Source organism: Myiozetetes cayanensis, unplaced genomic scaffold, assembly GCF_022539395.1.
Source record: "Myiozetetes cayanensis isolate MyiCay16 unplaced genomic scaffold, myiCay2020 scf4, whole genome shotgun sequence".
Classification (NCBI taxonomy): Eukaryota; Metazoa; Chordata; class Aves; order Passeriformes; family Tyrannidae; genus Myiozetetes; species Myiozetetes cayanensis.
The window spans coordinates 829,512-845,664 of NW_026087631.1; the positions used below are offsets into that span (position 1 = coordinate 829,512).

Below are 16,153 nucleotides of genomic sequence, written 5' to 3' on the forward strand. Positions count from 1 at the left end.
GAACTAAATAATGAAATCCCTGAAGAACATAAAATATATATTACTTGGAAGGGAATGATACCCTTTTCTCTCACCACACATACAGAGCCTCCCTTGAAAAGATTTACATACAGGTAAGCAAACTTACTTTGGTGGAATTTTTGTTGGGAGCTGTGATTGGACAATCGGGATCAGCAGGATTCAGACAAGGTCGATCCATATAACCATGACCAACCTCTGCTTTTTTCAGCATTTCTTCCCAGCTCTCCACTTGGTAATTTATTTTTTTTAACTTTTCTAAGAATTCTAAGGGGTCAAAGTTGATCCACTGAAAAGGAGGTTTCCCTCTGTTAAAGAAATCAGGGGAGAATGACAAAAAAAAGACAAAATAAGTACTGAAACATAGTTTTTTAATTTGTATTTTTGCAAATGTTGAAGTTCTTTTCTGTTACAAGCTATAACCTTTTCTGGTAAGGTTGTTTCATAAAATGAAATGCATGTTTTAATTATATTTATTTATGCATACTTTTCTTGTAGGCCCTGTGGTGATTTTAACAAAAATATCAGTCCTTACATACCAATTTACTGTATGAAAGGGAATATTCACGTTAAAAATAATTTCATTTACAAACCAAGTAAAACAAACCATCAAGCACCAAAATAACAAAAACACAGCCAACTGCTGCTTCAAAGAATTTGGAGAGAGGGGAGAGGGAAAGAAGGGAGGAAGTTGAAGAAAGAAATCCTTTCACATAGTATCAGATTACTTTTTGCTGGTCTAATAATCATCTTGCAAATGTAATCAATCAATAAAGCTGGTCTTTCTTTATCTATAAAAATTCTGTGCTTCTGCAAATGCCCTGGTTGTTTGACTATCAACCATCAAGCTTTCCTGCTACCATGGCTGTCATCACTGTCACATCTCCCCCTCCCACTTTTGAATTTGCGATGTTAACAGACTACAAAGGCTTTTAGTTGCCTTATTCTGTGATTCAAACTGTATTTGCTTAAATAGGCTTAATTCTTTATTTGAAACCTCCCAACCCTTATTTCTCCATCTAAAACTGTACAGTAAATGATAGGAGATAGCCATTGCAAATTGCTTTCACAGACACATGCAAACCAGGTCAGAAACAATAACTCAAATGTTAAGTCTTTCATAAATAAATGCCTGCACAGATTAACAATTAACGCTTTGAACGATCCAGGACATACAATATCACACTTGATAAGAAACTACTCATAAAAGATAAATTTGATTTCTTTAATGATCTCATAAGCAAATGATTTGAGTTTTATTCCTTAGGAAGACCTCAGTATTTACCTAAGAGACCTAAATTTTCTTAGAAAAAAATTAATTCCCAACCAATATTTTTTTAGTTTGGGGGTGGAGGGAAAAAAAAAAGAAGGAAAGGAAAAAGTTTATTACCCTGTCCCAGTTTAAATGAGACAAGGGTCTTTTGCTGAGGATGAGTTAGGAGAAAAGACCCAAACTTCTCTTTCTAAGCAATTATAAATCCAAAATTAAGAGGTTCCAATTGAAGGAAAACAAATTATGGAAAAGGGAAAATAACAGCCCTTTATTAAAAGGTATGTGTGTATTAACAGAAACACGAAAAAAACCAAGTAAAACAACCAAGCAATACTCCTGTACCCATAAATAATCCCCTTCAAGAACAAACTGATAAACCGGCAAAAGGAAAAGTAAACAGTTCAATTTTTGCACCTGTCGTGGTTTTAGCTAGCTCTTGTAAGCCAGCTAGAGAATTTTCTCCCTTCCCCCTGACCATCAAATAAGTGCTTAGAAACACAAAAGACCTAGCTCCATGGCTGATGGCCGAAAATTAGTTTCCTAGGAGACGAGGGAGATAAGGAACTGCTCTTTACCTTTTTTCTCTTGTCTCCTGGACAACAAGTGTGGCTGGGTGGGGTTTCAGCTCTCTGATCTCAGTCGAGCCAGTAAGGAATTTTTTTTTCCCAGATAAGATCTATTGTTTTTTGTTTCCTTCCCTGGAGGTTTTTTTTTCTTTTTTTTCTTTTTTTCCCTTGCAAAGAGAAAGGACTGGGCAAAGCAGTTTTCTCGACCAGCTGGAGTAAGTGAAATTGTCTGGTCCCTTTTTCCCCTCTCCCTTTCCCTCTCCCAGTGTGTGGGAAGGGAAAGAAGGTTCCTTTTTTTTTTTGGTGGGATTGGTTTTTCTCCGGCATATCCACGTGTTGGGTTTCGGACATTACAAGTTCTGCACCTCCAGTGAACCAACAGCGCCACCTGGTGACTACTATAGGACACTACAAGTTCTGCATCTCCAGTGACCTGACGGTGCCCCCTGCTGACTGTGGTTGGAACTGCACCAAAGGGCGCAAAAATTGAACTGTTAATTTTTCCTTTTGCCGGTTTATCAGTTTGTTCTTGAAGGGGATTATTGGTGGGTATAGGAGTATTGTTTGGTTGTTTTACTTGGTTTTTTTGTGTTTCTGTTAATACACACATACCTTTTAATAAAGGGCTGTTATTTTCCCTTTTCCATAATTTGTTTTCCTTCAATCGGAGCCTCTTAATTTTGGATTTATAATTGCTTAGAAAGAGAAGTTTGGGTCTTTTCTCCTAACTCATCCTCAGCAAAAGACCCTTGTCTCATTTAAACTGGGACAGTGCCCTTTGGTGCAATTCCAACCACAGTCAGCAGGGGGCGCTGTCAGGTCACTGGAGATGCAAAACTTGTAATGTCCTGTACCATTCACCAGGTGGCGCTGTTGGGTCACTGGAGATGCAGAACTTGTAGTGTCCTATAGTAGTCACCAGGTGGCGCTGTTGGTTCACTGGAGGTGCAGAACTTGTAATGTCCGGTGCCCGTCACCAGGCGGCGCTGTGAGATCCCTGGTTGCTGCCACGTGGGATGGGGGAAGGGGGAAAAGCAACACCCTCCAGGGTATGTCGGAGAAAAAAACAACAAAAAAACTCGATTCCCCTTCCCACACTGGGAAAGGAGAGAGGGAGTGGGGGGGGGAAGGGAAAGGAAATAAAATTTAAAAAAAACCCATCAATAGAACAGAAAGTTCTCCCAATGGAAGAAAACTCACGATCTTCAGCTGGTTAGAATCCACCTCAGGCAAAAACTGCAGCTGGCAATGGCTCAGGGCAAAAAGAGACAGCAGCAAGCTTGTCCTCCGCCGAGGTGTCCTGCCGTCCCCAGCCCCAGCCCACCGGCACACACACCAGCCCCAGCCACAGCCCACAGCCCACCAAAATTCCTCCTCCCCCCGTTGCCCCGGAGACGAGAGAAAAAAGTAAACTTTAGCTCCTTCATCTCCCCATTTCCTAGGAGACTAATCTCTCGGCCATTAGTGGAGGGGCTGATTCTTTTGTTCACCTGATAGCTACCTGATGACCTATACACAGGACACACACGGCGGAGGGAAGGGAAAGAAAAAATTCCTTGCTAAAACCTGAACCATGACATACCCAAAAAGCATAGAATTAAAAAAGCTTGAATTCAGACTTTATATTTTCTTTTGCATGCCAGCAGAACGAGAAAAGTAATGACACAGGACTTAAGTTGATGCATAAAAATCATTTTTTAGAAACAGAAAAATCTTTACTCAATTAAAAAAAATCCATTCACATTTTCTACAGACACAACAATTTTATTCTTTTTTTCATTTCTTATTTTTTGGTTAAACCAGAATCTGAATAAGCACTGGGATACATCTCAAAATCATGCATCATTTTACTATTAAAGCTATTAACTGAAAAGTTATTAAAACAGCATGCTTACAATAGATAGGCAGTTCCTGACTGTAGCTTTGCTCCCTCCCAGAAGCAGTCCAAAGGAGTGATGATTAAACAAGGATAAAGATATTCTATGATCTGTCAAAGTCAAAAAAGGGAAAAAAACACAATTAGACTACAATATAATCTAAACAACACAAGTTGAATTGTGAAAGTATAAATTGTTCATAATCAAATGCCTGTTATGCCTACCTGGTCCATGTACCCTGCTTCTGTGATGAGTTCTCCTGATTTATAACATAAGTGTTCCAATTTCCATTTTCTGTAATAAATATAAAGAACAAGGTTTTTTTCTTTAAGAATTACTTAAAAGTTATTTTTAAAATGTACCTGTATTGGGTGTGGCTGAGATGGAGTTCATTTCCCCATAGCAGCCCTCACAGTGCTGTGCTAGAAAGGTAGCTAGAAAGGTGGTAAGAACACACCAGTGTTTTGCCTACTGCTGAGCAGTGCTGGCACAACATCAGCACTGTCTCTCAACATTCTGTCCTCCTCTCCAGTGAGGGCAAGATCCTGGGAGGGGACACAACCAGGCCAGATGACCCAAACTAACCAAAGGGATATTCCATACCATGTGATGTCAGTTCAGATATAAAAGTTAAGGAAAGGAGGAGAAAGGGGTGGGCATTTGTTGTTTACAGTGTTTGCCTTCTGGAGCAACCGCTCCATGTGCTGAAACCCTGCTTCCTGGGAAGTAGCCAAACACCGCTTGCTAATGGGAAGTAGAGAATAAACCTTTTTATTTTCTTCTTCACTTGTGCGTGCACAAACTTTTGCTTTGCTTTAGTAAACTGCCTTATCTCAACCTATGTCATTTTCCATCTTATTTTCTCTCCCCTGTCTGGATGGAAGGGAGAGTGATAGAGCAGCTTGGTGGGCACTTGACATCCAGCCAAGGTCAACCCACTACAATAACATACATTAGAATTATTATTTATATAGACATGGTGGCCTCAAGAAGTGAATCACTGAGAAAACACAAATTTTATTCAATTTAGGTATGCCACGACTTCACAAAATAGAAAAGGTCTTTCTTTTTGTAGTTATAATTAGAAAAATCTATTCCATTTATGCTAAACAGTCTCTGTAAAAGTAATTAAAAATAATGGACCTACTTTTGGATTAATAAGCTAGTTGACACAACTAAAAGGGACAGAAATGTGCCTTTCTATGAGCCCACTTGTGAATTAAGATAACACTTGGTGACACAAGAGAGAGAAGTCTCTCTTGTGTTTAGGTTTAGGTTGAGGTTTAGGTTGGATATTAGAAAGAAGTTAGGTTGAGGTTTAGGTTGGATATTAGAAAGAAGTTCTTTACAGAGAGAGTGATCAGGCATTGGAATGGTCTGCCCAGAGAGGTGGTGGATTCACCGTCCCTGGAGATTTTTAAGACGAGACTGGATGTGGCACTGAGTGCCATGATCTAGTCATCACAGTGGGGTTGGATCAAGGGTTGGACTTGATGATCTCGGAGGTCTCTTCCAACCGAGTTAATTCTATGATTCTATGATTCTAAGTAATTTTTAGAAATCCCATCAATAAAGTCCCATTTTTAAGAGCACAGTTACCACTTCTTTACCAAGAAAAATGCTGGACACTGTAGCTCTGCTCATAAGGGTACATTTTCAGAATCTCATGCAATACCTCTTACACCACTTTATTTGTTACAAAGTCAACTGATCACTGCTGACACAATTTGAAGCATCAGTAACTAGTGACATTCAAATTAAAACAGTTCTAAATGGAAGTGCTACACATTAAAAGTATATGCAGGGAAATATCTGTCCACTTTCTAACTGTTACAGATGATCAAGAAAAGTTTTGATTTTCTTCTTACCTGTTGTACATATAAACATCTACTCTGCTGGCCTGAAGTGCAGAGTCAAGGTGCTGTCTGAGTGCTTCTATTGTTAGTATATTGGCACCATCTTCATGTGGAGTCTGAATCATGAGCTGAGGGTTAAACATGGCCTCTTCACCAATCTTCTGCCGTGTATAATTTAATTCTCGACTCACTCGTCCACCAACTGATGGATAAATATTAACAGCTTATTCTGGATTCACATGATGAGCACTCTCTGGTCAGAAAATCTTTAACATGTGCATGAAATATTCTACCTCAAACCGATTACAGCATAGCTTCAAATCTAGCACCAAATTTATTTTAGCAAAAATGCAACAAAAAACATATTCCCCATTAAATATATGCCATTGTCCCTACTGCACTAAAACACCGATGTGCAAATTGGAGCCTCAGATTTTTCTACATTATAACCAATATCCCACCTGTAAAAATTAAAAAGGAAAAAAAGAAAACCTTTTCCTTGCAGACCAGACGAAATACTCTTATGTTACCATTTCTTTCACTTGTATAAACAGTCTGCTCCAATAGCACATTTCAAGATAAATGGCTTTAATTTACACTCTTCTACTAAATAATTTGGCAAAGGTAGAAGGCAAATGTTTCTCTTTGGTTAAAAAAAGGGAGGAGGGAAAGAGTAAGTGAGCATGAGTACTTCTTTCAGCGTTATATAAAGGGAAAAAATAATAAATTCACACAAAGAGGTGCAGTCCTGAATGCAACAAAGTGTAGTAGAAAGGACCATCTAGAAATAATTTACCCTAGTGGTTCAGTACCTGCATAATATGGTCTGCTGCAGGGAATAATTAATACACAACATCTTTTTCTAAACCTTCATAAACTGAGCAGGTGTGCTTCATATTAAAACATGGATTTAAAAAAAAAGAAAAAAAGAAAAGACAGAGAGACTGCAAAGAAGACAGGCTCTAGAGGGAGTCAACTTGCCTTGACAGACAAAATTACATAAGAATGAAATTACATAAGAATGAAAAATTATCTTCCACTTACAAAAAAGCATTCAGCTAGAGTACATATATACTTTATATAAGCTCCCCTATACTCTCTCTAGAAAAGGAATGTGGGAGGGGGTTCAAAAAATGCAACCCATTAGCTGGATCAAGACCATATCCAGATAAGGACAAGAACACCACCAATATATTGTTTCCATCCCTTACAACGTATTAACTTTATTGCTATGCTAAGGCCAAGCTATAGACCTGGTCAAATTTGTTACATTTTCTTCAGTTCTAGTCACCTTGGCACTGATGATCTAAATTACTGTCAAAGTTTGATTCTGCAACTATGGGAATAGAAACTATACATGTAAATCTCTCTCTTCTTTGGTCACATAATGGAAGACTGATCTGTAGCCAGTCAGCAGTGTGAGAGATGACACTCTCAAGTCTTAACAAGCCTAGGACATACTTTTTCAATCAGTTGGGCCCTCATTCTACTCACAACCCCCCTGGAGCTAATGGGACCATCAGGCAAGAAGCTAGGCCCCAGCATGGATAAAGCTGTCAGACTCAGGCTCTCAAGAAATATAATCATTCTGGCATGAGGTAACACTTAATTTTTAGTTCAAGAATTCTTTAAAGAAATAAGTATTTCTACAACACACTCCAACCATCTTCTCAGTCAGTCTGTCATGTGGCACTACCTCCTTCACATCAAGTAACAATGATCATCCCACAGTAACAAAAAATAAAAAGTAAAGTATAAATTCCATACCTAGATTCCCTTTATAATGTATTAACATCACTCTTATTACAGTGAGGGGATATACACTAAATAAGGATGCATATGCATGGTAACAAAAAAACTACTGTGAATTTCTATCAATAATTAAACTCTAAAACCACTTAGACTTTGCCTCAAATGTTTGAGTATATGCACATTAATCACAACTAAATGCAAATTCAAATTAAATAGCATACTCCATATCAAATGCTCATTCTAGATTAAAAGTTACTTTGCAAACCCATATATCAGATTTGTTGTACTGCTACTGTGTTGAAAAAAGTGATTGTCCCACTATGGTCAGCATTGGTATAGCCTCGCCACAAGTACTGTGTTCAGTTTTGGGCTCCACAATATAAGAAGGATATTAGAATGTCTCCACTAGAGGGCAACAAAGATAGTGAAAGGACTAGAGGGTGTGACTTATGAGGAGCAGCTGAGGATAGTAGGTTTGTTCACCTTTAAGAAGAGACTGAGGGGTGATCGCATTGCTGTCTACAACTTCCTCATGAGGGGGAGCAGAGAGGGAGGTGCTGACCTCTCTGGTGTCCAGTGAGAGGACATGAGGGAATGGCTTAAAGCTGCATCGGGGGAAGTTCAGGTTTAGGTTTAGATTGCCCTGGGTGGAGTCAGGAGCTGGACTTGATGATCCTCATGGGTCCCTTCCAACTCAGGATATTCTATGATTTTATGATTTATTAAACTCCAATTTCACTCATGAGGCTGATGTTCATGTCCACTGCTGTCTTAGTCCAGCAGCTGGTATATAATATGCTAATAAATTTTACTTTGTCTTACAGGGATAAAGCAGTGGGGAAAAGGGAGCAGATGGATTATAATCTATACATCTTGGAATAAAAGCTTGCTTTTGCAGTTCATACTTTAGAACACAAAATATCTCTTTTTTTGTTTGTTTGTTTAAATGCCACCCAAGATAATAAAGATCCAATTGGATGAGGACTTTGGAGTCAACCATAAACATCTGTTCCTGCTACTATACTCTCTTCCATTTCACTCACACTTCACTTTTGAATTTAACTAGGACTTGAACCAGCAGATCAAACCATACAAGACAAAGGACAGAATTCCTATTTGCTGAAAGTGATCAATTCTTTATTTTCAAAAGAAATTATTGCTTCCTAATCAAGATCCTGCCAAACTACATTAATTTCACTGAACAATGAAGATTTAGCTAATCTGACTTGCATCAATCACATAAGTCTGTCATCAGAAGCAAAGCTGTTTTTTCCCCTTTTACATTAAAACAGTAATAACAAAAACATCCAAGAAAGCAGGCACATGTTCCAGAATTCAACAATAGAGCTGCTGCGCATTCTTCTTATGGCATTACACCAATTAATTATTTACTTGATGGGTTCATTATGAACATTTCTTCTCATAAAAAGAATAAAGATAACTCCACAGGCTAAATACAGATACTTTATACAACATAACACCCATACAAAAAGATTACAAACCTAGATTGTGGGGGGAAAAGATTATATGTGAAAAAATACAGATGGACCAAAAGCAAATATATACATCAGTGGCCTTTCAATATATCAGAAACAATATAGAACAAGAAAAAAGACTAGAAAATATAAAAAGTTTCTTCCAGTTAGATGTTTTCTTTTAACTGAAAGTTTCCAAAAATCACTATAGGTTGCCATGCCCAAAGATCCTGCATGTAAGCAAGGCAGTCCTTAAAAGTCATCATTATGGACAAATCTCCAAAACCCTTTCTGGAAAATCAGTATGCTGAGGTGCCTCTCTGAAGTGCATATACACTCATTCACATAGCATGGGGAGCATAGAATCACAGAATGGTTTGGTTTGGAAGGGACCTAAAAGATGATTTTGTTCCAACCCCCTGCCATGGGCAGGGACACCTTCCACTAGACCAGGTTGCTCAAAGCCCCACCCAACCTGGCCTTAAGCACTTCCAGGGATGGGCCTGCACCATGTCTATGGGGAACCTGTTCCAGTGCCTCACCACCCTCACAGTAAAGAATTTCTTCCTAGTATCTAATCTAAACCTACCCTCTTTAACTTCCACTTTAAAGTCATTACCCCTTGTCCTGTCACTCCATATCCTTGTAAAAAGTCCCTCTCCAGCTTTTTTGTTGACCCCCTTTAGATACTGGAAGGCTCCAGCCCTCTGATCAGATTTGTGGCCCTCCACTGGACTTGTTCCAATAAGTCCATGTCCTTCTTGTGTTGGGGGCCTCAGAGATGAACATGGTAGTTCAGGTGGGGTCTCAAAAGAGCGGATTAGAGGGGCAAAATCACCTCCCTCAATCTGCTGGTCACATTTCTTTTAATGCAATCCAGGATACGATTGGTTTTCTGGGCTGCAAGTGCCCATTGACAGGTCATGTTGAGCTTCTCATCAGCCAACATCCCTAAGTCTTTCTCCTTAGGGCTGCTCTCAATCCATTCTCTACCCAACCTGTATTTGTGCTTGGGATTTCCCTGATCCACATGCAAGACCTTGCACTTGGCCTTGTTGAACATCATGAGGTTCACATTTGCCCACTCCTCAAGCCTGTTAAGGTCCCTCTGGATGCCATCTCTTCCCTCAAGCATAGCAGCTGCACCACTCAGCTTGGTGTCATCTTCAAATTTGCTGAGGGATTAAGTGATGCACCTTCCAAAGACACAAGTATGAAACTCTACTTATAATTTTCATTGGCACAATTTCTGACTGAAACATTTCCACTGACTTACTAAAATTTTTTAATTTATTGAGTCATTCAGTTCATATTCTACCTCAAATGTAGTTTTCTTACCTATACTTTTCTCACAATTAGACTTCAACATTTACATGTATATCAGGTCTGGCTGAGATGGAGTTCATTTTCCATAGCAACCCTCACAGTGCTGTGCTTTGCATTGGTAGCTAGAAAGGTGTTGATAACACACCAGTATTCTGGCAACTGCTGAGCAGCGCTGGCACTGCACCAGCACTGTAACATCCCTCCCCCCAGTCAAGGGCAAGATCCTGGGAGGGGACACAACCAGACCAGCTGACCCAAACTACCAAAAGGGATATTCCATACCATATGATGTCAGTTCAGATATAAAAGGTCAAGAAAAGGAGCAGGAAGGGGGGGCATTCATTGTTTACAATGTCTGCCTGCTGAGAAACCACTACACGTGTTGAAAGTCCTGTTTCCTGGGAAGTGGCCTAAAGGGAAGTAGAGAATAAACCTTGTTATTTTCCTCTTTGCTTTTGTGGGTACAAACTTTCACTTTTGCTTTAGTAAACTGCCTTATCTCAACCTATGAGTCATTTTCCATCTTATTCTCTCTCCCCTGTACGGCTGGGAAGGGGAGTGATAGAGCAGTTTGGTGGATACCTGGCATCCAGACAAAGTCAACCCACCACAGTCTCTTTGGTGCCCGAATGTGGGGAGAGACAAAGGCAGTTAAATATATGTTTCAGACTATAGTAATAATAGCTATTGAGTAGGAAGCTCCTGCGAAGGACATGGAGTTTGTCAGCTGCGCTGCTTATCTCTTTATTTTGATGAATTTGGGAAAGTACTAATATAAACAATGGTTCCATGCTTTGCCCTTACACTGATGGTCTTGTCATGCTGGGGGAGCAATCTTCTGAGTACAATGGAGGAATACACCCTCCCCTCCCTGCTGGAGATTGATGTGAATGGCTTTATAATGGTCTCCCATGGTCTTTGCTCATCCTCATGTAAGCTGTTTAACACTTAATAATATTAACTAATACTGTTGGCACACTATGGAGTTCATGGAATCTGGTGTTACCCTGGTGTAAGAGAAAACAAACTTTAGGTGAAGATATACTGAAATGTGTGTGGAAGGATTTGGGCAGGTTCCCAGGGCAGTTGACACCCCCATTACCTGGGACGTTACACCTGAACAGGTATTCAATCCTGACAAACTGACACGTCCCCTGATGGAAGGGTGCCTTGCCTATCCCAATGAAAGCCAGCAGCTTCTCACCCTGTACTGGGGCCTGACCTGTGCCTATTGAGCCACAGTTCAGTACTCTCAGAGGACTGTAGTGGAGACAGGGACCCAAACTGCATTGGAGGACACTATGGCTGAGATAGGGACTCAAACCACAACTACAGTAATTGTTCTAGTAGTGAAAAGGGAAAAAACAGATACGGCAAGCTACAGGTTGATATCATGGATTAGTAAGGGAGGAAGGGGAGGAAGAAGAAGGAGGAAGAAGAAGGGGGGAAGGAAGAGGAGGAGGAAAAGCAGGAGGGGAGGGGCAGATAAAAAAGCTGGTCCTTTAACAAAGAAATTGAAAAGAGTGACACAAATCAAACAGGAAACTGAAGTTACCTGGTCCCTGACCTCATCAGAACTTTGAGACTTGGGGAAAGATTACATCTGCCAGCCAGGTGAGCGGATTCCTGACTGGGTGCTTTGATGCTGGGATAATGGGTCTGATAGTCAGTAATTGGAAGAACATGAAGCCCAACAGCTGGGATCCCTTGCTAGAGGTTGGGGAACTGAAAGAGGAATTAGAAAAGAAGGAGCAATTTGCAGTCTCTGGAGATGGCTCCTCTCAAGCGTGAGGGCAAGATATCCATTTAAGGAAGATCTTATGAACTCCCCGGGAAAGTGGACCACTGCAGACAAAGGTATCCAGTACTTGAGAGAATTAGCAGTGCTGGAAATCATTTATAGTAATCTAAGAAATTATAACATCCCTAAAGATCCAGAGGATGTCCCTTGCACAATGGCCACGTGGAGGAAGGTGGTTCAAAGCACCCCTGCATCGTATTGCAACAGCCTGGTAACAATATATTACCCACAAATGGATACACCAGTTCTAGAGGTGACATCCTCCTGGCTCCACACCGTAGAAGAAACTCTGGGTACTTCCACATCCCCATGGGCCAGCACCTCAGCTGTCAGGGACAGCCCGAGATCAGTCCTCTTCTGCTCCAGGCAGAGGGAAAGGAAGCCCCAAGCACAGGTCACGTGGAGAACTCTGGTTCTTTCTGCGTGACCAGGGGGAAGACATGAGGAAGTGGGATGGTGAACCCACCTTTAAGATGGAAGTCCATGCACTTGAACTGAGAGGGAAGAGAGCTGTTAAGAAGGGGTCACCCAAGAAGCATGTCCATGTAGTTGCCAGAGAGACACATAAAAGCAATCAGCAATCTCCCAGGCAAAGAAGGATTGAAATCACCTCCTTTGACCCTAGCGAGAGGACTTTTGGTCTGGCATTGCAAAGGTCAGATAGTGAATACTCTGACCAGGAACAGGAATAAAGGGTCCCTGCCTTCGACCAGGAGGAGGAAAGGAATGACCAGGTTTACTGGACTGTGTGGATCACAGTCTGGCACATCAGATCCACAGAGGTATAGAGCTTTAGTAGATACTGGTGCACAGTGCACACTGATGCCTTCAAGGCACAGGAGTGCAGAACCCATATGGATCTCTGGAGTGACAGGGGAATGCCAGGAGTTGTCTGTATTAGAGGCTGAAATGAGTTTAAAAGGAGACAGGTGGGAAAAGCACTCCATTGTGACTGGCCCAGAGGCCACTTGTATCCTTGGCATCAACTACCTCAGGAGGGGGTACTTCAAGGATCCAAAGGGGTATCTGTAACACACAGATAATATAGAAATGCCAAAAATAATGTTTTGCCATTGTTTCTGCCTGTCAAAACTTCCTACCAAAAATTCTCTGTCAACCTTTTGCCAGAAGTTCTCACCAGAGCTTCCTGCTGGAGTTTTCCTGCCAAAAGACTCTGCCATTGTTTATGGTTATCAAATCTCTTTGAAAATCTGAATAGGGCTATGTGCCAAGAAACCACATACAACCTCCTTTGAACACTATAAAAATTGAGGAAAAATTTTGGAAAATCAGGGAGAGGAAAGGGAGAGAGAACTGGTTGCCACATGAGTGAGTTATACCTTATCCTTCTAGCCTTACCATATTTCTTAGGGTCAAAAGGTGCGGCTGAACCAGGACCCTGCACGGCATGGGACACGGCTCAATGTGAGCGGCAAACCCACACATTCTGGCTGCATTCCAGAGAACTAAAGCTGTTAGACCCCCCCCACAGCTAAAGAGATAATATTGAAAAGCAACAGAGGCAGAGAAAAAAAAAGACAGAAATTGCTTCTCCCACACACACACACTAGCTTGGTGGAAAGGTAGTTTTGGTGGTATCTTTGCTTCTAGAAATAATCCTAGCTTTTTCCAACCTTTTCTTATTTTTTCCTCTTTCTCTTTGCATCTCTTATCAATTAATAAAGTCGCTTTTTGTTATCAACAGATAACTTGTGTGAGTTTTAATTTTGCTCAGGGGAATATTCAAATCTGAAGATCTTTCTGCAACATTTAAGCAGACTGTAACAGTATCAGTAGGAGCCCCTGGTGGTCTAGTGGTAAGGGCGCGGCGCTGTCACCACCGAGACCTGGGTTCGATTCCCGGTCAGGGCCACTCCCGGGCAGATGGAGCTCATTAGCCCTTAAAAAGGCAACCCATCTACGTCCTAAGGACCTCGCTGCCACCGTCCAAGCTCGCTTGGTCCCGGCAGATGAACCTTAGGATTAAAGGGTGGGCTCAGTTCTGCGCACACTGTGTCTCACCTAAAAAATCCAATGCGCAGGCTGGAAGGTGTAAAGACCTTCCCCGGATCTTCGCTCGCGAAGACTGGCCATTATTAACAGTATCAGTGGGTTTTTGGTATACCTTCTGTGAATACAGAGAAGATCAAAGTTATCTACCCTACCTGTCCTCTCAGAAGATCCCTTCATCGTGGGATTGCTGCAAGTTGAAGACCAACAATGCACCAAGGGCAATACTGTAATAACAGAGACTCCGTAATTCCCATCCATAAGCCAATTGGTTGACTGGAGAGCCAAGGAGTGATCAGCAGGACCCGCTCACCCTTTAACAGCCCTGTATGGCCAGTGCAGAAGTCTAATGGGGAGTGGAGGCTGACAGTGGACTATCGTAGCCTGAATGAAGTCACGTCAGCTCTCAGTGCTGCTGTGCCAGACATGTTGGAACTTCAATATGAGCTTGAGTCAAAAGCAGCCAAGTGGTGCCATAATTGACATCACTAATGCATTTTTCTTAATGCTTCTGGCAACAGACTGCAGACCACAGTTTGCCTTCACTTGGAGGGGTGTCCATTATACCTGGAAGCACAGCCCGACCATCTGCCATGGACTGATCCATACTGCACTGGAACAGGGTGAAGCTCCAGAAAACCTGCAATATATTGATGATATCATTGTGTATGGTAAGACAGCAGAAGTTTTTGAGAAAGGGAGGAAAATAATCCAAATTCTTGAAAGCCAGTTTTACAATAAAAGAAAGTAAGGTAAAGGGACCTGCATGGGAGATCCAGTTCTTGGGAATAAAATGGCAGGATGGATGCTATCATGTGCCCATTGATGTGGTGAACAAAATTGCAACTATGGCCCCATAGGCTAACAAGAAGGAAACACAAGCTTTCCTAGGCCTTGTGGGATTCTGGAGGATGCACATTCCAGGTTTTAGTCAGCTTGTGAACCCCCTCTATCGAGTGACCCAGAAGAAGAACCATTGTGAGTGGGGCCTTGAGCAACAACAGGCCTTTGAGCAGATCAAACAGGAAATAGCTCGTGCAGTAGCTCTGGGGCCTGTTTGGACAGGACCAACCGTGCAAACTATCCTCTACACTGCAACTGGGGAGCATGGTCTTACCTGGAGCCTCTGGCAAAGAACATCAGGAGAAAGCCAAAGTCGACAGTTAGGGTTTTGGAGCTGGGATTACTGAGGATCAGAAGCCCACTACACTCCAGCTGAAAAGGAGATATTAGCAGTCTATGAGAGGGTTCAAGTTTCCTCAGAAGTCCTTGGGACAGAAGCATGTTTCTTCTTGGGACTGCATTTGCCTGTGTTGCACTGGATGTTCAAAGGAAACATCCCCTCAACACATCAGGCAACCAGTGCTACATGGACTAAGTGGGTAGCTGTTGTTGTTTGCGAGGACAACCAAAATAATAAAACTGGGCACTAGATGATGATGGCCTAAATTCAGCTTTTATTCTTCATCCAGAATATTACATCTTGTCTTCACACAGCTGCACTCACACTCTCCTAGGAGAATCTTACATACTAACACTATTCTTAGCTCTGTTATCTATAATTTACCACTAGCCTTCACATATGATTGGATGCTCACCTCTTATTTACATTCTTTTCCATGGTGCTAGGCACCACGGCCTTGCTGCATCCTCCGACAGGTAGCTTTGATTACACAATGGGCCCGAATGGGAAAACTCAATTGCCCAGAAATCCTGGAAGAGATTATGGACTGGCCAGAAGGCAGAGATTTTGGAGCATTGCCAGAGAAGGTGACTTGTGCCCAAGAAGCACCACCATATAATGAGTTACCAGAAAATGAAAAAGACTGTGCTCTATTTACTGATGGATCCTGTTGTGTGGTGAGAAACCATTGGAGGTGGAAAGCTGCTGTCTGGAGTCCCACACAACGAGTCGTTGAGGCTGCTGAAGAAGAGGGTGAGTCAAGCCAATTTGCAGAAGTGAAAGCCATCCAACTGGCCCTAAAGATTGCTGAAGGCGAAAAGTGGACTATACTATATTTCTATACTGACTCCTGGATGGTGACTAAAGCCCTATGGGGGTGGCTATAGCAATGGAAGGAGGCCAATTGGCAACACAGGGGTAAACCCATCTGGGCTGCTGCATTGTGGCAGGACATCACTGCATGGGTAGAAAACATGACTCTGAAGGTGTGTCATGTAGATGCTCACATGGTCAAA

General features: G+C 41.7%; 1 protein-coding gene across 1 annotated transcript in view; it reads right to left on the bottom strand.

Annotated features, from left to right (window-relative positions):
* The window catches only part of LOC126647314 (protein patched homolog 1-like), a 166,892-nt gene that overhangs the window by 67,448 nt on the left and 83,291 nt on the right, over window positions 1–16,153 (bottom strand). Inside the window, 4 exon segments of the mRNA XM_050329444.1 lie at window positions 128–326; window positions 3,753–3,844; window positions 3,959–4,028; window positions 5,603–5,792. Of these exon segments, the coding sequence (XP_050185401.1) occupies window positions 128–326; window positions 3,753–3,844; window positions 3,959–4,028; window positions 5,603–5,792 (551 nt within the window).